General features: G+C 36.4%; 2 protein-coding genes across 3 annotated transcripts; one reads left to right on the forward strand and one right to left on the reverse strand.

Moving 5' to 3' along the window:
* Positions 1-831: 831 nt before the first annotated feature.
* On the reverse strand, positions 832-14,559 carry LOC137408565 (tolloid-like protein 1). 2 transcript variants are annotated; one of them, XM_068095145.1, is made up of 10 exons: positions 14,402-14,559; positions 12,008-12,197; positions 8,264-8,363; positions 8,009-8,111; positions 7,855-7,926; positions 6,606-6,792; positions 5,986-6,188; positions 5,179-5,371; positions 3,621-3,808; positions 832-1,722 (listed from the first exon to the last, which is right to left on the reverse strand). In XM_068095145.1, the coding sequence occupies exons 1-10, from the start codon at positions 14,529-14,531 to the stop codon at positions 1,502-1,504; spliced, it is 1,587 nt and encodes a 528-aa protein (XP_067951246.1). In that variant the 5' UTR covers positions 14,532-14,559; the 3' UTR covers positions 832-1,501. The 2 variants fall into 2 exon arrangements, with proteins under 2 accessions (XP_067951246.1, XP_067951254.1); XM_068095153.1 differs by lacking the exon at positions 3,621-3,808 and having other exon boundaries at positions 1,574-1,722.
* Positions 14,560-17,102: 2,543 nt separating this feature from the next.
* LOC137405691 (uncharacterized) lies at positions 17,103-24,450 on the forward strand. The gene is made up of 4 exons (XM_068092048.1): positions 17,103-17,241; positions 19,884-19,923; positions 20,069-20,137; positions 23,892-24,450. Exons 1-4 carry the CDS (start codon positions 17,182-17,184, stop codon positions 24,185-24,187), a joined length of 465 nt encoding a protein of 154 aa, XP_067948149.1. The 5' UTR covers positions 17,103-17,181; the 3' UTR covers positions 24,188-24,450.
* The last annotated feature ends 249 nt before the right edge of the window (positions 24,451-24,699 follow it).

The raw sequence follows: 24,699 nt of genomic DNA on the forward strand, positions 1-24,699 counted from the left end.
CAATGTCATAATTGTAAGTAGGAATATTTATAAATAAAATGCATACTAATCTTTTAACATTTTTTAACTAACCTGGAAAAGAATGTTGAATGTAAATTGACAAAACATAAATAATGGCTATTGAAAAGTAATATTAATGGGTTACTGTTTTACATGCCCATGGCATTGGTCTCAAACAGTAGCACACAGCTCTCAAACATATCTGGTATGTTACCAACATTCGGTTTGTAGTGGAAGATATTCATTTTGTGCAAAAATGTAAAAATAGTATTTGAACAATTTCTCATCATTAGTGAAAATTTGGAAAATTTTTGTTTACCAAACAGCACTAGAGAAGGCAAATCAGTACAATTTATTTGAACATTTTTTTTATTAAAGACACGCTCAATTTATCGGAACTTACATGCATGCATAACGCTAAAACTGTATCTATGCGATATTAAGCCTGTCACACAAAGCACGTATTTTCAGTATTATGGAAGCTTTTTGTTGCTTGAAGCTTTGTGTTGCTCAGAAATCAACTATCTGTAGTACAGAAGCAGTGCTGAAGTGGTCTAACATTTTATTTACAGAAAAGGTGGTTTTAGGCTGATTTGATTTTTTTTATTTGCTGCAACTTTTTGGTGTTTATTTCTATGAAACAGTCTTATAAATGCCCCAAGGCTTAGGTTGTACACTGGCTTAACTCACTGAGAGTAAGTAACTCCTACTTTAACAAAATTTAGCTCTCAATACAAATAGCTACAGCTAATACAAAGGAGAGAGAAGATAACTATTACGTCCGTAACAAAACGAGAATCTCTTTAACATCTGTAAAGATTACAGAATATATTCATCGTATGATTGAGTACATACTTATTGGTAAACTCTAGTGTTACACTTCCTTTCTGCCGTAAAAATGGATTAAGTAAGAAAAAAGAAGACCAAAGTGTTGCAAAGAGGACATATTTTGTGTTCCAGTGTAACTATGTAAACCAAAACTAAATAATTTAGTAATTATGCAAAAAATTAAATATTAAAATAAAAAATAATTTTATGTACATGTACACATTTATAAGCATTTGAAATACAGACATGCTATGCTGAATTACCTTCCTCAACGTGCAAATCTGTTAAAGTTAGCATCTATGAAGCCTAGTTTTGTAAGCAAATTTACAAGTGTTAGTGTGAAATGATCTGAAAAAACAAGCACTGGTATTGCACATGAACTCTGATAATAGTGGCATGGGCATTTGTATTCCGCTACCAGAGCTGGCATCCGATTAAAGTGACTTTATTTAAATTTACCCCATGTGCTCTTGTCTCTGTCTGTAACATTATTCCGTTTATAAGCAGGTTTATCAACTTGTAAACTCCTTGTGATAATCAAACACGACTTCATGTTGACGGGGGGGGGGGGGCAGAAAGTAAAAAAATGCTGCCTAAACAGAGTATTTTTGATGTGAGCCGCTGTAGTCCGTGAGACAGCTGAGACAGCGAACGAACTAGACTCTTGGAGACGCTAATGAATGTACAGGTTTATTATTTTCCAGCTTATAACCAGTGCTGTCAGTAGCAAATCCTTGAAAATTCCTGAAAATCTACTGTTTTCCGAAACTGCAGCCACTTTTCCTTTAATTTCAGGTGGTTTGGTCTGGTCGTTAGAGCCTGGTAAGATATTTACATCTCTGGTAAGCCCTTCAGTGTTATAATTAGCTTTTTCATTTTTTGCAAGCGGAGAATCTACAATGAAGCAGTATAATAGTAATTTGAGAATCTACAATGAAGCAGTATAATATTAATTTGTGTAAAAAGTTAGAATTAAGATAAATTATTAAATAAGTTGAGTAAAAAAGCAAGGCTTGTGTGATTATGATGCAAAATGAAATAAAATAAGTCCTCAAATTTGATTTTGAATTAAGAAAATCAAATTAATTGATCTCAAATTTGAAAATTAAGAATACCATCGCATCAGCTGAGCTTTAGCAACAAGTTAAATCACCTGCTTACAAATTGATGGGAATCTTTAACTGCTCAGCATCTCAACAATAATAGCAAAACAGTTTACTCTTATTTATAATATGTTATGTGTAGCCAAATCGGCGAAAATGTAAAATTCTTTTTTATTTACCATCTCTGCAATGGCAAGAACACCTATTAACTTTCAGTTGTATATAATTGTCTAGGACTCTAGCCGAATGCAAGGACACCTATTAACTTTCAGTTGTATATAATTGTCTAGGACTCTAGCCGAATGCAAGAACACTTATTAACTTTCAGTTGTATATAATTGTCTAGGACTCTAGCCGAATGCAAGAACACCTATTAACTTTCAGTTGTATATAATTGTCTGGGACTCTAGCCGAATGCAAGAACACCTATTAACTTTCAGTTGTATATAATTGTCTAGGACTCTAGCCGAATGCAAGAACACTTATTAACTTTCAGTTGTATATAATTGTCTAGGACTCTAGCCGAATGCAAGAACACTTATTAACTTTCAGTTGTATATAATTGTCTAGGACTCTAGCCGAATGCAAGAACACCTATTAACTTTCAGTTGTATATAATTGTCTAGGACTCTAGCCGAATGCAAGAACACTTATTAACTTTCAGTTGTATATAATTGTCTAGGACTCTAGCCGAATGCAAGAACACTTATTAACTTTCAGTTGTATATAATTGTCTAGGACTCTAGCCGAATGCAAGAACACCTATTAACTTTCAGTTGTATATAATTGTCTGGGACTCTAGCCGAATGCAAGAACACCTATTAACTTTCAGTTGTATATAATTGTCTAGGACTCTAGCCGAATGCAAGAACACCTATTAACTTTCAGTTGTATATAATTGTCTAGGACTCCAGCCGAATGCAAGAACACCTATTAACTTTCAGTTGTATATAATTGTCTAGGACTCTAGCCGAATGCAAGAACACCTATTAACTTTCAGTTGTATATAATTGTCTAGGACTCCAGCCGAATGCAAGAACACCTATTAACTTTCAGTTGTATATAATTGTCTAGGACTCTAGCCGAATGCAAGAACACCTATTAACTTTCAGTTGTATATAATTGTCTAGGACTCTAGCCGAATGCCCGATGTTGAATGAGTAATAAAATAATTACCCAATGAATTTAAGTAACTTAAGCTAGTAACTTAAGCTAGTAACTTAAGCTAGTAACTTAAGCTAGTTTAAATATTTACTATAATAAGAGCCGTATCAGAAGCCAGCTTAATAATCATTGGGTTACGCGTGAGGATCAAGCGTGCCAAAATAACCAAAAGTATTTTGTGAAGCGCTGTAAGCGTGAGTATTTTAACCGGTGTAATAAATATGTGTACTATTATTTACTGCGACAGCAAGTTGGACATGCAGTGTAGTGGTTTAGCACACCTGTCTGCAAACCTAAAGGTTCTGAGTTTAAATATAGTGCAAAGCAGCTTTTTTTGTTCCGAGATTTTAATCGCTATAAACGGACACATGAATGACAGACAACAGGCAACAGACAAACACCGAAACATACGTATAAGAAGAGAATTTAGAAGAATATAATGATATTGTTTCTTTAGTCGTGTATCATGCCAGTTACTGCTCGTGTCTCTCCACAGCGCATCTTTGTAGAGATAAATAAACTAACCTGATAGAAATCTGTATTTGATGCGGATTGGGTTTGGATTTGAGAGTTGCCCACCCTTAAGAATATAAACTATGAAAGGCTTGTTAGTTGTTGTCATGAGGGATTTTTTCAATGAATATTCAGTTGCAAATATTTTTGTAGGCAGTGCTGCTCCCCCTTTGTCATACACATATAGTTCTTCCTGCTCTCTGTAAAAATTTAGGAAGCCATCAAAAATGAAAATGTCTAGTTTTCATGAACCTGCTTTGGGACAAATGTTTCATAAAAAAATTTCCCTAGTTATTACTTTTAGATAACATAAACAAAAGGTTATTTGAAACAACAAACCTTATTTGAAAAATCAGTGTTGATTTTAATAAACATATACAACACTACAATATCAGGTGATACTTTAAGCAATTATTATTTGATACCAGTTAGAATTATATGTTCATGTACTTCTAGCTCATAAGAAGATAATTATTATATGATAAACTAATCGAAAATATATAATCGTTAGCATTCATTGTTCTGTGGATTTCAATCTATGCAATTTGCTTTCACTGAGCCAGAAGCATACTGTATGAGTTCAACAGAGTGTACAGAGATAACGGGAGATGGTTGGGTAGTTTTGGATAATATTCTCTACTATTTAGCAAATAGATTAAAGCATCGATGCATTACAATGCAACATAACATAATTAACATATTATAATTTGATATAACATAGATTAACTTAACATAGCATAATAAAATGTGTTATAATAAATTATTACATAATACAAGGCATAATAATATAATACAGCGTGTTGTAATATAAAAATATGGAAAGTACAAAGAAAACACAAAGTACTCGTGATAATAGAATTACGTGTTCAATATTGACATTGATGAAGCAATGTAAAGAACCACTCATAATTATGTTTTCTTTGGCTAAAATTTTTGAACTTCTCGTAGAACATTCCAACTCCAGAGCATATTTCAGAACTAGGTCGATAAACACGTCGTTTTAAAATCACTGATGAGGCTGATAACCAGTGCTCAAAATAGAGCAACACAATTAGCGACAATAATTAAACAATTAGCCGATACATTCGTCGTGAGTTCTAATCCATTTAAACCTAGAATTTTAATTCCAAGATTTTAATAGCTATAGAAAGACAAACATATCCACAGATATACGATATATATTTCTCAAAGTTTGTGTGTGTATTCGCGTATTAGTATTATAGCATTATTGCGCAATATGCCTTATGTAGCTCAGTGGTAGAGCGCTCAGGTAAAAAATGTTTTAATCCATCCATACATGGAACTTTAATTCCAAAATTTTAATAGCTATAGCTGGACAAGCCCATCCACAGATACATGAATAAACGAATGCACACAAACTTTGAGAAATATATATATATAGGTAAGTATATATATAAGCATGTCTATCTCCATAAACCTAAGAAATTCTGCAAACAAGCAGAATAATATAAGCTATGACTAAAGAAGCTATGACTTAAATTGTATTAGATTTAAATAAACATATAACTATGCAAAAGACATGAGAAACTTTATGGATGGTATGACTGACCTTAATACAGGCATGATTATTTCCAGCTCGACAACCTCTTCTTGTTTGCCAAAAAACGAGTATTCACACTTGATGGTATCATTGTAGTGGACATATGTGTCAGGGGTATGTATAGAGCCCGCTAAGTCAATGCTTGAGCTGAACTCCCAGTTACATAGTGAACCCATCTCCGGCATTCCAGTCTTGAACTCAGCTAAATTGATGCAAAAATGCATAAACATGGGTTGGGAAGAGGTACTGCAGATGACCAGAAGGTAGTAATGTACACGGAATGTGACTATTGCTAAATACATAGAGTAGGTTCTGAGAAAGTATGCGCCTACCATTGCGGAGTGCTTGAAACTAGCCTCTCTCTGACAAAACTTTTGGCTACACATCCAAAGCTATTCTGCAACCGCTAATGGTTGTTTACGGATATTCAGTAGGTGAAGCAAAGCAAATTTTGTGACACATGTCTATAGTTTGCTGCTACTTGTCACATGCCAATAGCTTGTTGCTGCTCTGCACATATCGACAACCTACTCCATTTTAGTACAGGCAAAAACCTGATGCTCCTTTGCACAGCCTAATAGTTTTTTGTTCCGTAAATCATATCAAAAACCTGTAGCTACCTGGCATATACTAACAACCTGCTCCTACTTGACACACGCTGTGGCACTTTAGCCTAATTGTTACACATACAAGCTAAAATTTTTATTTTCTGGCAAATGTGAGTTTGTGAACACCTACCTGTAGACTTATATCCCGCCCTTGCTTAGAAACACCTACCTGTAGACTTATACCCCGCCCTTGCTTGGAAACACCTACCTGTAGACTTATATCCCGCCCTTGCTTGGAAACCCGTATAATGCCAAGGACTGAGACCCGCAAAAGATCGAAATTCTACCAGTAGAGCAGATCCAGTAGAAAAAACTGCTGGGACACTCATTTCTCCGCAGAAGATGCCAATAATAGGATCCATAATGGTCTCTCCGTCGTACACTGTCACCCTGTCCTCTCGGCATTCATGGCTGTGGTAAACAAATAGTGAGTTGTACATATACATAGAGGTACAAATACGTAGAGGTATTCATAGGAACCTTCAGGTAGTTAAGGAGACTAGCAACTGTACGGGGAGGCTGCATTCATACAGACACAAAAGGATACACAAGCTAGTTTATATACAAAGTGTACATGTAAATAGCACAATATCAAGTATCTACAGGATATGTATGTAAATCTACGTAGGTACAGTTAGGCATCTTAAGATTTGCATAGTTACCATTTTATGGTAAGTGCTAGCAAACAAAGTTGTGTAGATATATTGCCGTACTGTGTATTATGTGTGTGTATAGTTATTCTATACACTTGATAGTTTGTATATAATGAATATTTGGAGCTAATATATTTTCTGTTAACAAAAATGAGCTCAACACCAAAAAACCCACCTCCTCTTCAAATCAAACCGCCCTGTCCCAGATGATGTTCCAGATAAGTATAGAGCTACCCTTTCTCCCTCTCTGTTCACTATTTTATAGTTGCACGTAGCTAGTGGTGGATATATGCCTGGGTAACCAGGAGAGGTGAGCTCACAGTATCCTTTGCATCTCTCCACATGTACATTCCAGTTACACACTACAAACAGTTTCTTAACTTCTCTGTATCCCAACCTTACCAAGGATATAGCTTTTAATGTTTAATAGCTGTTGCTTTGGTTCATACAGATGAAAAGGAAGGGTCCTGAGGGTTTGTGCTTTGCCATTCTTTGGAACTGTTAATACTACAGCACGTCTCTTAACTATGTGAACTATGTGCATGCATGCATGCGTGCATGTTTGTGTGACTTTAGATGATATGTGAATCAATGACAAAGTATAAGTTCAAATGCAAAGCATATTTATAGGTACATCAGGGATCAATGTAGTATTACTAACCATTTACTGCACTGGCTCAGCTCCTACTAATTATCATAAAATATAAGACTTTCATTTTTATGGAATTGTCATTAGGTTATACAACCAACATCAAGGTTTCTAGCTGCAGCTATACAATATTCTACTTCTCTCCGATGGCTACTGGCAAAACTAAAGTGTAGAAACACGGGCTATACAACTTTTATAGTTTTGTGAATTCTAAGGTTGCTTCCGAATACCCTAGCCAGGTGGATTTGGCAAGGTATGGAAAGGTTCAGTTATTGAATAGGGTATGCAATAAGATTGTCCTTTGACCTACCCCTCTTTATGAACTGGGAGTTATCCTCTACATGAGGCTTTCAGCAACATGACTTGCACCACTGACACACAGATGAATACTATAAACTATAAACCATTTTATCATACACCGACCACGTCTGTTATATGGAGTGTGTTTGATTATTGTGGCCTGGAAGCATTAAAATCTTTATAGAGATCTCGAGTCGTAGCTTTTAATGATGCGTACCCATGCAGACCTTACTGAAGTTGGTTATTGCTGATTGTTGTCTACCATTATCAAGAAAGAACTATCAGAATTTTTGTATACTTGTGAGGTTACACTATTGGAATTCCCAATGCTTCGACAATCCCAAAACTCCTTAAGTGAAGAGCTCAAAGCTGATGGCAGCATGACCCTACAAACCAGATGCTATCACATGACTATCAGATACAACAGCCTAAGTGTAAACAAGCTATTTAGTCAACATATGAAACTTTAACTCACATGATTTTGGTGCAAGACCATCGACATCCATGTAGCCTCCGTATGTTCTACCAACCATTAAGTGGTCAACTTCTGTAAAACAATGACCTTGTCCTGAATACACTGACCAAGACTAGTAGATACAGTCAATTGAACTACGCTGCATAGGACCTACCCGATTTGACAAACCTCACTTCAACTCGATAATGTGTCTGTGAAGAATATCGTTTTGCCTGAAACTCTATTTTCATCTCTCTGCCGGACGCGATTCGAGTTACCTGTAAGTTATCAGTTGATATGAGTTTTTACCATACACCTTTCTTCATTCCACAAGCATTTGTTAGGTGGATGCGAAAACAAGGAATGCCCATTTTGAGGAGAAGACAACTCTCTTTAAAAATTATTCTACCAAAAAGTGGAAAATACTTACATTAATAATGGTATTCTCATGCTGGCCACAGAATTCCGAGGGCTTCCAAGTCCAATCATTGAGTCCATCCCAAATCCGCAAATAGTCAGTATTTCCACATCTGCCAAATACAAGTATAATACTTTCAATTACAGGTACAATATACTCAGTTACAGGTATAATATTGTCAATTACAGGTACAATAAACTCAGTTACAGGTACAATATACTCAGTTACAGGTACAATATACTCAGTTACAGGTACAATATACTCAGTTACAGGTACAATATAATCAGTTACAGGTACAATATACTCAGTTACAGGTACAATATACTCAGTTACAGGTAAAATATACTCAGTTACAGGTACAATATACTCAGTTACAGGTACAATACACTCAGTTACAGGTGTACAATATACTCAGTTACAGGTACAATATACTCAATTACAGGTACAATATACTCAGTTACAGGTACTGTACAATACTCTCAGCAAGCAGTTTGAAGTATCTTTATCTTAAGATATTAAAACCTGAACAGAAGTTTTTTTAAATTTTTGTTTCCTCATGAATAGAATATATCATTTGTTTGGTGTTACATTTTTAGCAATCTTTTTTGGTTTCTCATATATCGTATGCATAGCAAAGAATTTTTCTCTCCTAACACTCTTCTTGCACTGCTGTTACTAGCTCATCGCTACTTGTGCTGGAGGTGAAGACGTGAAACTTGAGTGCGGATATAGGAAAAACTGTCAGAAATTTTTACGGCTTGTTGGTGCTAACTTTTTCTCACAATCGCTCTGAGATTTTGAAAAGATGATAATTGGACTTATTAATTTTATCAACCTACTGGTCTTAGTGCTCAGCTGTAACTTTAGAGTCTAGCTACGGGCCACAGAGTAGGGGTGGCTTAAGAGTTGTGTTTCCCATTAAAAGCAATAAAAGTCTTGTGGTCTTTTTGGGCTATGCTCAGCTGTGGTGCAAAGAACTCTTTTTGGCAAAACAGCTTCAGTTAGTGTGCTTTGGCTGTTTCTGATAGTCAGCCAGTAGCAGCATGCGTTACAATATTCACTGCATATTAACGTGCGTAGGTTACTGGTTGATATTTGCTGGTTGAAGAGGTTGGATTTGCACAAAGTATAGAGTAGACTCATTTGAGTAGAATCTGTTTATGTTGAGCAGGTTAAGCTAACAGCTAGAGTTTTACTATCACGTCAAAAAAAGCAGTAGATGTAGAACATGTGATAAAAGCACATGATACTGTTACATACATGCATGAAATGCGGTCAAAAATGACATCTCTGTTTTTTTAAAAACATGTAGTGAGTTTAAAAAAATACCTCTTTTCAAGGAGAACACCAAAGAAGTGCACAATCTCACTCGCTATTTTATTCAATCAAGCTTAGCCATACATAACCTCAACCAACCAAAACTAACAATACAATACATTACTTCAGCCAACCAAAGGTAACTTAACCCGTACAAGGGAGATCTACTACAACATTTATAGAACCTCCACAATACGGCAACACTAAATCTACCAGATAAAGAATTCATTATGTGCATAGATTTGAATTTAATCAAAAAACTGTAACAACAGAAAAATAGCTTACTAATATACTTTTCAAGATCAAGTGACAAAGTGAGAAGTACTGCTTGCCTCTCCTCATGCAACTCAACTATGCTCGGTGTTTGTATATGACCACATAATTGCTTTAGTTAACAGTGGTGCTTCACAATCTTGAAAAGCTGTACAACACTAATGTATCACACTTTCACATGAGTGTACAACATCAACATATGATTGTATCACACAGTTGTACGATAACCTGAACATACCTGAACAACATCTTCTTGCTTTTTCTATTAAGATGCAACAGACTACAGATGCTTTACGCAAACATGAATACTCAATCCGGCAGCATCACATTACAAACAATGCGCTCTTACAGTTCTAGTTATCGCAACCTACATTTGTTTTACTGGAAGTTGTTTTTTCAGAGTAATTTCAAAAGATAGACAACTCCTAACTGTATTAGGCATTATATTCAATGTTTGTTTGTATCACTATAATTGTATTGAACAGTGAGAACTACGAAGATCCAAAAAGAAGCTGAAAACACAGGAATTGTCTTCCATTACTTAAAATAGCATACTTATTGCGTCGACCTCTAGAGCTAAGTCTAACTAACTGCACTCATGCAAACCTTTTAGATGTTAATTTTCTGAGTGACCACTTTTTTATCCCTTATAAAATAGAATTAACAATAATTTTAAATAAACAATTTCAAGCAGATCTTAATGCAAATCTACAAGTCAACAAAAACCTTTTTGACTATTTACATGGAGAGTGATGATTGCCTATATTAAAAGTTATTTGACATAAGCAAGCTGCTAGTAGCCACTGCTCACCAGTATAAGCTTGTAAGTATAAGCTGTATAAGCTAACAGTGAAATTACATTGAAGACTGTTATGTCAACATAATAAATTGATTTTGATAATATTCTTTGTTGTTAAGCCAAAGATAACACTTGTAATAAAACTGGTTGTTTACACAAATGGAGGGTAATAGATAGATATGTTTGCATTTATCTCATTAGAAATAAGATGTTTTGATGGTTTAAAGAAAAGTAAGCGATGAAAAATCCAAAATTGTATTAAAAAGATCTACCTTAGAAACAGTGCCCTGAAGTGCAGCTCACTGTTTTAGAATGAGACATGAGACAAAGTCATCTATATATATATTTCTTATGCATCTCATATTTTCATGCAGTCAGAGAGGTAGTTTATATAAAACAAATGCATTAACTTCAAAACATTCCTATTGCAGGAATGTTTTGAAACAAATGCAAAGCAAAAGTGGCTGTCACAGCTAATAATTAACAAAAATACTTTAACACATATTTCAAATATATTAAAAGTTAGTATTAACAACATTGCATGACTATTCTAGGAAAAAAAGAAGCTAGATTATAAAACGTAAGCTAGGTCATTGTGTGAGAATGGCCAATCACAGATCTAGTTTACGACTTGTAGGTAACTCATATGATTTATAATGTAAACTCGTATTTTGGTTAACGAAAAACAAAGGCTGTTACAAAGACTGTGGTACTGGATTAGAGAAAAAAGCTATTGTCAGGCTATTCCTTCTTCCCTACTTTACGGTGGGGGGGGGGTTTAAATTCTTGGCAAACTTTTAACAAAAGTAAGCTCATCCCTTGAGAGAGTACCCGAGAGTATCAATCGAACCTCTCTATACACAGCTTGCTCTGAAACTTGGCTTTTCATGTTAAAACCTCACCGTATGAATACATTGCGAGTTGTTTAATTTGTTCTATAGCTCAAAAACCTTTGATAATTCTTTAAACATTACTGGGGGTAATTACACCAATCATTCCAACAAATGCATTTTATAATTATGCAAAAACCACTAAAAAAGTTAACAATGCTATAATTAATGAAAAGAGACTTTTACAGCTACTTTAATTTACAAACAAGTGTAGACTCACCGATGTATAGATTTAGAAGTAGAGGTGATGATAAAAATACTCGGTGCAACTTGGCTTATATACAATGTGTTGTTAAATTTTTTAATTTTCCCTTGGCCCTTCACATTCATTTACAAAATCGGAATGTTGCAAAAAACTTTAATCGATGTTTGTCGGAAATTGGAATCAAATATTTACTCAAACTCAAAAAGGTCATAAGTTGAGGTGATTGAAAGGAGATGTGGAATCATAATAAGAAAGACTTGAGATTTACCAACCTTGATGTGTTGAAGGAACCTTTTGTAGACAGACTAACAACACGCGCTTCTACATGGTGGTTCACCGGGGCTATGAACTTGTACACACAGTAAATGGATCTATTCTCAACAGCATCAGGGAAGGTCGGGTTTTTGACAAGCATTACCGGCGCATACGCTGTTTGAGTAGAGTTGCATCTCATCAGAGTTACTGGAAATAAGACAATAGTAGACTCGCTAGTTGCTTGGCAGGAAGTGAAGTAGATACATGAGTTCAAAGTGCTCTTGACTCCGTGTCTCATTAGGGCTGAGTATCTACCATGTACTTGAGTATCTTGTTGTTCAATTAAATATACTCTAGTTGTTAATGAGATACAGATAGATATACATGCTATGGCACAGATAAATATGCTATCCAAGAGTTAGAGGTAGCATCATACTATCTGTACATAAAAACAGACAATTTTTGATACCAATATTATATTACAGTGTTTCTATCTGATGTATTTATCTTTTTACAGTCAGTCATACCTCTAATCTTGTCTCAGATGGCATTTGTAAACTTTCCAGATTGACAGTGAATAAACCTTAGCCAATTTTGAAAATTACTGTTTTTGTAAGAATACTGATGAGAATCTCTAACCCGCAAGCTCTTCAACTATGACAGCAGTTTACTAATCCACCTTCAGAAGACATCCGCAACTAAACAGTTTAACGACCTGCTCGTACATAACCTGCCTCTAACATCTAGATGACATATGACATATGCTTTTTTAGGTAACGATGTTGCTTTATAGGTCACAATACTTTTTTATAGGTCACAATACTGTTTTATAGGTCACAATACTGTTTTATAGGTCGCAATACTGTTTTATAGGTCACAATACTGTTTTATAGGTCACAATACTGTTATATAGGTCACAATACTGTTTTATAGGTCACAATATTGTTTTATAGGTCACAATACTGTTTTATAGGTCACAATACTGTTTTATAGGTCTTAATGTTGCTCTATTTAAATCAACAGATTATCAACAGCACAAATAAGTAGCTTGGGAACCACAAGGAATGTTTAGGACAAGTTCCAAAAGACTACAATTCAGATGCTACATTATTTAGTGATAATGGAGTAATAGGATTAGTATCTAGCACAATGTGTTGAGTAAATGATTTTTTCATGCAAAAGGTTCGCCTAAATAGTGTGCAAGAAGCTTTACCAGATAAATTTAAATAGTTAAGATGGGTGAGAAATAGGAAGGGTGACACTAACACCCTCCAACTTACAACGTAAAACAGAGTGGTGAGGAAAATAATAATTCTGCTAACCACACGTTAAGAGGAAGGAAACTCTACAGAATGCTGAGAGCCTTCTTGATAAGAGGTATGGAGTAGAAAGCTCCACAACTGCTATGACAGACTATTATAACTGAATTATCAAAGTAGAGCAAAATTGTCACTTTTGGAATGTATTCAGTGTTAGTTTGGCTGTATTTGAGTCTTCATTTAATGTTATGGCACTTGGTAAAAAGGAGGATGTCAATAGATACCAGTTAAGCATCAAATTTCTTTCATTCACTCTGGTCAGTTCTTGACTGAACAGGGATTAGAGAGAAAGAATGGCTGATATATAGTACAGTATATAGAAAAGACAGAATTAGGAAAATGGCAACAAAGCGGGCTGCATAACCTTGATAATCTCCCTAGCAGTTCATTGTCTCAGAAACCCCATGCAATTCTCTTTGGACAGTGAAATACTTGGCACAAAAATTTTAAGCTTTTATCCTTTTGATGTGATATCAACCGAGCTTCTAACAAAAATAAATTTGAATTAAAGCTATTCAATGTGTCTAAAAAACTCTCCGTATTTTTTTCTGATTTAATTTTTTGCAATAATTATTAATTGCTATTTACAGAACTTGATTACAAATACCAGTAACATCTTCTCAGTATCTTGAGTGAGCTTGATTATGCCTACCTTCAGTGATGTTAAGGCCTACCTTCAGTGATGTTAAGGCCTACCTTTAGTGATGTTAAGGCCTACCTTCAGTGATGTTAAGGCCTACCTTCAGTGATGTTAAGGCCTACCTTTAGTGATGTTAAGGCCTACCTTCAGTGATGTTAAGGTCTACCTTCAGTGATGTTAAGGCCTACCTTCAGTGATGTTAAGGCCTACCTTCAGTGATGTTAAGGCCTACCTTCAGTGATGTTAAGGTCTACCTTCAGTGATGTTAAGGCCTACCTTCAGTGATGTTAAGGTCTACCTTCAGTGATGTTAAGGCCTACCTTCAGTGATGTTAAGGTCTACCTTCAGTGATGTTAAGGACTACCTTCAGTGATGTTAAGGCCTACCTTCAGTGATGTTAAGGCCTACCTTCAGTGATGTTAAGGTCTACCTTCTGTGATGTTAAGACCTACCTTCAGTGATGTTAAGACTTGACAGAGCTAGACTTTCTGTATGGCTACTCTTTGCGAAAATGAAGAAAATTAGAGCAGAAAGTTTGGGTAGGAACATGTTCACTTCAATTTGGCAGTCTCGTGTTAGCATGTCCCTTACGAGATGATGACTGGCTGTGATGAAGTTTTATTCAAGTAAGTGGAAATGGCTGAAATACACTACTGTAAATACTAAGCTATAAAAGGAGTGTAGCTATACGGCCATTGATGGGGTCTTTCTTATGAGATGCAAAGTAGCAAACTTTCTGTTAGACTGCAAAAAACTATGGTAAAAGAGTTAGTGAACTTTGCCAATGTGAATGACATTTGTCATCCAAGCCAACTGGCCCCGTCCCCTCTCTCTATTGAAATTGCCACCCCTGTCAACCTGACTTGCCACCCCTTTTCAATAAAGTTGACTTGTTATCCATGACTGTTTCCTCTCACCGCATGCACCACAGTCAGAGGGGGTAATTGAAGGAGACAGCGGAGGCAACGTTTTCACCTGGGACCCTAATTATTCTATTGACAAAGTATGTCTATGGAATCACCAATTGACTGATTGGCCCCATTGATTCAGATTTAATCAAATTAATGACCAGCTCTCACTAAATGCTCTCGCTAAGTGTCAGAACAATAAGGAATGGAGTTGGTAGTTGTCATCCTTGATTACTCCGACAATCTGGTATACCATCTGAATGTACTAGTAGGCATCAACTTTTAGCATTAGTACAATATAAAATTGTCACTTGTTTCTGCTTGATTTTGCAATAAGTTTTTGACATGGATATTACGCCCCACCATTCGTTTCTTGCAAGGTCTGTCTAAAAAATCTGGTGTTACACTTTTGCACAGATATTTGCTATAAATCAACTGTTTTTTACGGTTTATATTTCAACCAATTAATGAAAAGCATTTTTGTAGGTTATTGACAAACTCTAAAAGCAGCGTGTCAAACATGACAATGATGAAAAGGTTATTGGTCTCACACCTTGATGCTTCTATTTCCCTGCGGTTTAAGAGTCTACTACCTGCAAATATAATACAAGATATACTATATATTGTGATATTATCACAATAATGCAAGATATACTATATATTGTGATATTATCACAATAGTCACAATATCTAGAAGTATAATATTAAACCCCACATCCTCAGTGTGTGTGTGTGTGTGCGTGCGTGCGTACATGCATGCGTGCGTGCGCGCGTGTGTGTATACGTACATATGTGTATACGCACATATGTGTGTACGTACATATGTGTGTACGTACATTTGTGTGTACGTACGTATGTGAGTACGTTGGTATGTGTGTACATACGAATGGGTGTACATATGTATGTGTGTACGTACATATGTGTGTACGTACATATGTATGTACATACATATGTGTGTACATACATATGTATGTATATACGCATGTATGTTTGTAAGTATGTACATATGTATGTGTGTATGTATTTTAGCTATGGGTGTATTCATCTCCATTTTTGGATAATCCCATCTAGACTTCACATGCATATGCTCCACGCCTTCTGCCAAATTTGAAAAAAAATTTGTTAGAATACAAATTTTTAAAGTTTTTTTTGCAATGTGCGTTTGTTATAGAGTGGTTTGCGACGTTCCATTCATGCGTCTGTGGTTGAGAGCAGACTTCGAGTGTACTTGAGGCAACTTGATATGAAAAATAACTTTGTCATGGTTGACTGGTAACTATGCTCTTACACCTCTGAATCTCTCATCTTGATGTTATGTTTTGTTTATCTCGGCACTGAAATGAACAAGACTTAACTTTCCCATCATAGCGTTTCACAAATAAGATGGCTGACTAACTGCCCAGGAGCCTTCCTAAGCCAATCAAATATAAGATACACTGCCTAGCAAAAAACCTACTACTTCCTGTTTTAAGATTAGGAATGTGCATAAACTATGTAGACCTCTGGTATTTTTGGACTTTCTGATGGATTTGGAAGAGGCTCCAAGGATATGCAAAACCTACAATGATTTTGCATTAGGTTGCTAGACCTTGAATAGGAGAAGTTCTCACAAAGTAATCTTTGGCTATAATATTTGCTAGAATTGTTTTGTGAAAACTTATCGGCAAAGTTTATCAAAACATGCAGCCATCGTAAATGGAATTTCTTCAACTGATTCTCTTAGGTGCGGAATAAGACGTAATAGGCTATCATCTTGGGCTGTCTTTTAATGGCTGTCAATTGTCACATTTTACATCACCATTCTTTTAAAACAACAGCCTATTTGAGCAGATAATCCTGCCTTTTTAAAGTTAAGTAATGATGATAGTTTTTAACAATCCATACTGCATAGATCATTCTGCTGTAAATAGCTGCAATTTGAATGAATTGGCGCCTGAATAGAGAACAAATGCAGACAATTTTAAGTACATGTATTTGTATTGCGAGGTTCTACTAAAGATGAATTATACAAAAACCATAATATAATATGAAACCATTTCACAATTGTTAGAAGAGGTAAATAATTTTTATCCAAAATTAGGCAGAATTTTATTGCAGTTACGTGTTCTTGACACTAAACATTAACACTAATAACATAACTCCAAATATTACACAATTGACCTTGACCGCTTGATCAGAAACGGATGAGTAGCGATTCTAAGCCCGTCGTTAGATCTAAGTACAGACGTCAATGAGGTGGTCGCGTTAAAACGAAGTGGTTCTGATTTGGCTCATTACATAAGAAAGTATATACTACTTTACATAAGAAAGTACAAGCATCCTCGATGGCGAGTTGCCAACACATTGCGTTATTGCTGTTTATAACAGGACTATCGTTTGCTCAGGTATGAATTATTCGTTGAGAACGGATGTGTGTTCCTACAAAACGATTGACAATTTATAATTACGTATAGTAGTGTTTGTTCTGACTAATGCTTTAGTAAGTAATGCACATGTCAATTTTATTCGACTTCTCCACCTTATTATGTTCATTTTCTGCATTTTATGAAGTATCCATTTCATCAAAAAACTGAGAAAATACAGCCTGTTTTATATCGCACCATCCAAATACATGTACAGTATTTGGTTAACATTTTTTTAATACGTAGTTCTGTTAAAGCTAAGCTTTTTAATAGCTTTTATTCACACAAACCTCTGCATTTTCCTTTGACGTTCTAATGTTGGAGAGCTCATGTTTAAAATGTGATCAATTATAATATTTTACTAAAACATAAATCTAGACTAATAATAGTAATAATAATAACAGACCTCGCTTCTTGATAAAACAGATGGGTTGATAAAACATGCATGTCCTATACTTGTCCCATGAGCTTGCATATTCAACATGCGCCTACACAGACTTGTATATATGTGTGTATAGAGAATCTGTTAACACTTCTCTTTCATGAATTAACAGGTGTGATGGAAGTAATTGACTACATGTTCAGTAAAATGCTCCAGAAGGACTTCATAGAAGGACCTTAATTTAGGAATAATAAGTTTATTTAGTAAACCTTAAACCAGGGTTAATTGTGAGGTGGCAGCGGTAAATTGTACAGCTTTCCTTCACTACTTTGTTTATTAAATGACATTTTAGAATCAAACTCTTTAATGTAATAAGCTCAAGTGCAAGCACTGAATGTATGGCGCCTTACGGTGCCTCGCGTTGCGTGTTCACAACTCGAGTTGTACAACTCGAGTTGTCGTGTTGTACAACTCGGCCTGGGTTTTTGATGAACTCGAGTTGTGTTACGCAAAACTAACACGGGTTCGTAAAGAAAGGAAAGTGAGTAATTGGGGTGTCTCATTTACAGAACATTTACATAAATTTAATAATAATAATTTAAATATATATACACATTTAAATTATATATATTGACGATATTTGCGCATATTTGTTTCTATAAATATAACGAGACAAAAACAATTGTAGAATGTAAAAAGCAAACTAAAAACAATCCATGTGGGAGCTGGGCCACTTCTTTTTCAAATGAAAAAAGAGTTATCTCTTTAGAACCTGACAAGAAACTGAATGAACACCGAAAATAAACAAACATAGAAATTATGTCAACGACGTTTAATGATGCACCAAAAAAATTCCATATAAAAATATACCGTAGCTAGAGAAAATGAAATGATGAGATGTTCTCAAGCCGAGTTGTTGAACTCGAGTTGTTGTTGAAAGAACTCGGCTTGGGTTTTGATGAACTCGAGTTGTGTAACTCGAGTTGTACAACTCGAGTTGCAAACTCGTCACACTATAATTCGCTATTTAGTTCTAGTTTTACAGTACATACATACATAGTTTAATTTTTATTAGCTAATGGGTGCCTATTGATGTACCATTGTTAATATAACCAGATCTACGGTTATGCTACCGTAATACCAATATATTGCACCTTACTTTTGAAAAGTCGCGTTGCGTGTTCACAACTCGAGTTGTACAACTCGAGTTGTGAACACGCAACGCGAGGCACTGTAAGGCGCCATACTGAATGAGTATTCTCCACCTTTGGTTTTGTTCATTCAAAAATAAGAAACCCGCTAGGTATGGAAAAAAACGCCAAGTTGGTATTTATTTATATTTTGCATGATCAACAGCATTAATCACACCAAGGCCGAAGGTACTTAAATATTTCATAGTGCATTTTTATGTCTTTCATTTTCATTCGTGCTTTTTGTGAAACTGCAGCTAACTCTACTCCACTAACTTACATGTAGTTTGCATGTTATAATTTGATATGGCTGTTGAATACAAAAAATATAAGAATTTGTCAAATTAAACCATTTAAGTCACCAATACTGAAAAGTGAGTTCGTCAGCATTCTGATGTGCAGAGCAATGCGCAGACAATTTGCATATGGAAAAATGAGAGAAAAATCAAATTCGTCAAAAAAAATCATAAACATGTACTAAAAAAATCGATTTTAATAGAAAACTCTGATCTTTTGTGGAAAACACCTTGATTTTTTCAACCTGTGTTTTATTACTAGTAAGATACTTAAAGCAAAGCACTGTTATAAAATAAATTTTTTCCGTCTTTCAACAGTTCTCTTTTTGAGACAGCCACGGCAGGCTAATCTGCTTTGTTGGTTTGAGAGGAAGAAAGTTAATATCAAATGTCCTTTTTGCCACCATCAGAAGCTATTTTCAGGGAGCAAACCTCAACCCTTGAACTACTAATACACAAGCTTTATCTTTTATATGTTATGGTAGTCAGAGGGTATGAGCTTCCTCTTGTTCAATTTTATGTTTTCTGAGGTGCATGTTCTTTCACCAAAATACCAGCCTGTTTTCCATACTATTTGTAGTTTGCTTGTTTTGTAAGTTGAACACCACACACTACTATGTTGCTCATAAAGTACCGTTGGTTGTTGATTGTTAAACCAATCATCGCTAGTATAAGACGTGTGAATACCCTCAGTTTGTAAGTTTATTACATGACCACCATATGTTGGTACATTGAAAGCTTACATTATTTTTGTAGGGCCTAACTTATTGTTCAGGAAGCTATTCATACTCATGCCGTAAGTGCTATTCCACTCATTCTATCGATAATCAGTCATGTGACGTGGACTTCCTTATCAAGTTTAATAGCTGATAGGTGATTAATGCTTGTGTGTTGCAATTGTTATTATCTTTACTCATGTGACTATGTGTCTTTTTATCTAGTTGATGATGAGTACTGCTGCAACTGGAACCAATGCTGCGATTATGGACCAAGCTTCTTCGGCCTCTGGTGTGAGTAATCTGGATATCTCAGCACTTTCATAATTATATGCAATCAGCAGTCAACCATTCAAAACTTTTGAAATCTTTTTATGGTCCGATTCAGCATTGGGGAATGAGCTTTGTTATTGATTCTCCTGAAAGTAGAACTATTTCTGGATGAAAGTTTCATTAGAACCCTGTCAGTTTCTAGAAAGTTCATTTGGATATGTCATTGCAATTGATCTAAATCAAGTTATTGTTCATGCTGATCCCACTTCGCGGTTTATAATAGGGTTCTCCAACTGCAGAGGGATGCTACCTAAATAGGCATATGAGTTAGCCCTTTAATATATGTGTATAAGTTATGTTGCCCGGCTCACACAGTGCGAGAAATAACTGCACGTACATACATGTAGTAATAAACATCCAACTAAGATGTTTGACTAAATGGGGCTAATTAAAGAGAACAAAGCTGTGAAGAAAAGGAATAGTATGTTGCTATAGCAAACAAATTCTCTTCTGAATAATTTCGATTTTCTCTATCTCACTAGGACAAGGCATCATTAGGTCGGGATAACTCTCATATCTCTCCATCTTGTGTCTGAATATAATGATGCTCTAAAATGATTTTTGGCGTGTGTCTATGTCTTCCGTTTACTTCCAAGAAAGGTTGCACGGTGTACAAGCACAGAGCACCGGTAGGGTAACCAAAGTCAGCAGTTAGCAGCTGCCTAAGACAAGAATGAGCACTGGGCCATGGCCGAGTGCCATAATATAGCTCAAACATGCAAAATTGGTTGAAAATCTATAAAATTTATGATATGAGATTTAATCGTGTAAGTCTTCTCGCCTTCTTTCATACAGTATCCATAAAAGCTGTTTTGTTTTTTACATTCTCTGAAACATATTTTCATTGGACATGGCATACTTTTTGATCGTCTGTGTCAAAGGTTAGTACTAGCATTAAACATCTTTTCACTGCACCTTGAATATTTAGAGTATAGTGTTATATATATGTAGTGATAATAGCATAGTGTTCTAACTACCACATTCGCGATAACTAACATGACTAACACATTTGAGATAACTAATCTGACTAACGCATTTGAGATAACTAACATGACTATCACCTTTGAGATAACTAACATGACTAACACATTTGAGATAACTAACATGACTAACACATTTGAGATAACTAACCGGACTAACGCATTTGAGATAACTAATATGGCTAACACCTTTGAGATAACTAACTTGACTAACACATTTGAGCTAACTAACATGACTAACACATTTGAGATAACTAACTGGACTAACGCATTTGAGATAACTAACCGGACTAACGCATTTGAGAAAACTAACCGGACTAACGCATTTGAGATAACTAACATGACTATCACCTTTGAGATAACTAACATGACTAACACATTTGAGATAACTAACTGGACTAACGCATTTGAGATAACTAACCGGACTAACGCATTTGAGAAAACTAACCGGACTAACGCATTTGAGATAACTAACATGACTATCACCTTTGAGATAACTAACATGACTAACACATTTGAGATAACTAACATGACTAACACATTTGAGATAACTAACCGGACTAACGCATTTGAGATAACTAACCGGACTAACGCATTTGAGATAACTAACAAGACTAATTGGAGATATTTGTTGGGTATTTTATTCCTACTTTGCAAAGATATAAGATTTGGACAACATTTGCTATTATACAGTAATTATGTTGTTGCTTGAATTCGCTGCGTTGAGATCTGATGTTGCAGTTGGTTAGTTATGAAACAACTAGCTTATGCAACCCTTATGCAACCATTCTGAAATCATAGCACTTATGAACATATTTATATTAAAATATGCTTGTCATCTACAAATACCCAGAAAATTTTGAGGCTTTTACATTTCTCGAGATAGTATGCGAATATTTGCTAAATGGGTGGCGACAAAATAACCCTAGTTGTTTTCCAAGGTGTACTAATAACTCACCCAAGCATACAGTCAAGCATATTATTCCATTGTTAGAAACAAATGAGTGAATTAAACAACTACAAACTTTGAAGGATATGCCACACGATAAACGAAATAATGCTTCTGAAGAACCCATATCTCAGCTGAAGCTACTAAGTTTGCTAGGGCGTGGCTAAATAAGTTGGAGCCAAACAAGAAAATATGTTCTGCTATTTCCTATCTTATAGTCGCAAAATCTCAAATATTGGAAAAGATTAATACCCGGTTCAGACATGGGCCAGTTTTCAGCGATATGTAACGATATTTGTTTGGGTCAAAATAGCGGATCTGTTAAGGTTTTGTGGCGATCGATGGTAAGTTTTATAAAAATTTTATACGCGAGAGTCGATCTGATTGAGTAGTTTTAGCTTTTGTTGCCTCCTTATTGGATGAAACTACGTAGATCTGCATTATTTATCAATAGTTTACAGACGAGTAACGATGTTCAGGCTCACCCAGTTTGCTTGCGTTATCATTGGCTGAATAAGGGAGTTGAATTAAATAGCCTGAAAAATTATGGTGAGGTACCACTGCCCAGGTGTGACTACCCAGGTGTGACTGCCCAGGTGTGACTACCCAGGTGTGACTACCCAGGTGTGACTACCCAGGTGTGACTACCCAGGTGTGACTACCCAGGTGTGACTACCCAGGTGTGACTACCCAGGTGTGACTACCCAGGTGTGACTACCCAGGTGTAACTACCCAGGTGTGACTGTCCAGGTGTGACTACCCAGGTGTGACTGCCCAGGTGTAACTACCCAGGTGTGACTGCCCAGGTGTGACTACCCAGGTGTGACTACCCAGGTGTGACTACCCAGGTGTGACTACCCAGGTGTGACTACCCAGGTGTGACTACCCAGGTGTGACTACCCAGGTGTGACTACCCAGGTGTGACTACCCAGGTGTAACTACCCAGGTGTGACTGTCCAGGTGTGACTACCCAGGTGTGACTACCCAGGTGTGACTACCCAGGTGTGACTACCCAGGTGTGACTACCCAGGTGTGACTACCCAGGTGTGACTACCCAGGTGTGACTACCCAGGTGTAACTACCCAGGTGTGACTGCCCAGGTGTGACTACCCAGGTGTGACTACCCAGGTGTGACTACCCAGGTGTGACTACCCAGGTGTGACTACCCAGGTGTGACTACCCAGGTGTGACTACCCAGGTGTGACTACCCAGGTGTGACTACCCAGGTGTGACTACCCAGGTGTGACTACCCAGGTGTGACTACCCAGGTGTGACTACCCAGGTGTAACTACCCAGGTGTGACTGTCCAGGTGTGACTACCCAGGTGTGACTACCCAGGTGTGACTACCCAGGTGTGACTACCCAGGTGTGACTACCCAGGTGTGACTACCCAGGTGTGACTACCCAGGTGTGACTACCCAGGTGTAACTACCCAGGTGTGACTGTCCAGGTGTGACTACCCAGGTGTGACTGCCCAGGTGTGACTACCCAGGTGTGACTACCCAGGTGTGACTACCCAGGTGTGACTACCCAGGTGTGACTACCCAGGTGTGACTACCCAGGTGTAATTTATGTGTCGTCCTAGGTTTCTTTTGGCGATTCATCATAAACTCAACTAGATATAATTACGTATGTCGATGTTTGGCTGCGTACGTTTTCTTCTTTTAAGGTCTCATTTTCTTTTTATTCTTGTCCTATGATTTTGCGCCATTATCGCTAGTGCAATTGTTTGCAAGCAGAAATCTCTAGTTCTCCCGATTGCTCATCACCATCTGTGTTTTTGTAGATGTCTGGCTTGTGGCCATACTTATTCTGAGTATCGTCTGCTCGTGCATTGGCTGCTGCGTGAGGGCTGCACAACGAAGAAGGTTGCAACATAGGCGAGTTATCCGTGTCAATGCACGCTCTCCAAGGACATATGGCACCCAAGTAATAATCACACCTGAATACACAGTAGCTGGTGCACCTGGCTATGCCGTAGCCTCAGATTCATGCTATACTTATCAAGCCACACCCACTGTACACGGTCCCACCGCCCCACCCGCCTATCAAGTTAAAGAAGACCCACCCCGCTATCAGTAAGAATTGCTTTCCTGTCTGACACCATCAATCAATATACTTTCTTCTGGGGCTGTCTAGATGGAGTAAGAGCTTTAAACTTTCTCATCTCTTGCATCTATTCGAGTTTCTGATTCACTCAGGAGACTCACCACTTTCATTCACTGATTCCTAACATTTTTATAGTAATGTGCAAAACTTTCATATCTTTATGCTAAGAGAGTATATCTTGTTATTTTTTCATGAATACTTTTACGGCAAATATAGTTTGCTGTTTATTGTTGCAATCTTGTCAACAGAATACCAAATTTTTGTCAAAGCAGTAACCATAGACATGTTTAGACATCGACTTTCTCATAGACATGTTTAATTATAGAATAACAATGCTCGATATTTAGCTGATCAATGCCATCAGTCAGTAACAAAGCAAGGCCCACCCTTGATCTCGATACTGGTAGGACTCAATGGTATTCAATGAGGGAATAGGATGGTGATCAGAGAGGGTATCCAATTTCGTATTCACACCTGAAGTCGAG

This window comes from Watersipora subatra, chromosome 1, assembly GCF_963576615.1.
Source record: "Watersipora subatra chromosome 1, tzWatSuba1.1, whole genome shotgun sequence".
Classification (NCBI taxonomy): domain Eukaryota; kingdom Metazoa; phylum Bryozoa; class Gymnolaemata; order Cheilostomatida; family Watersiporidae; genus Watersipora; species Watersipora subatra.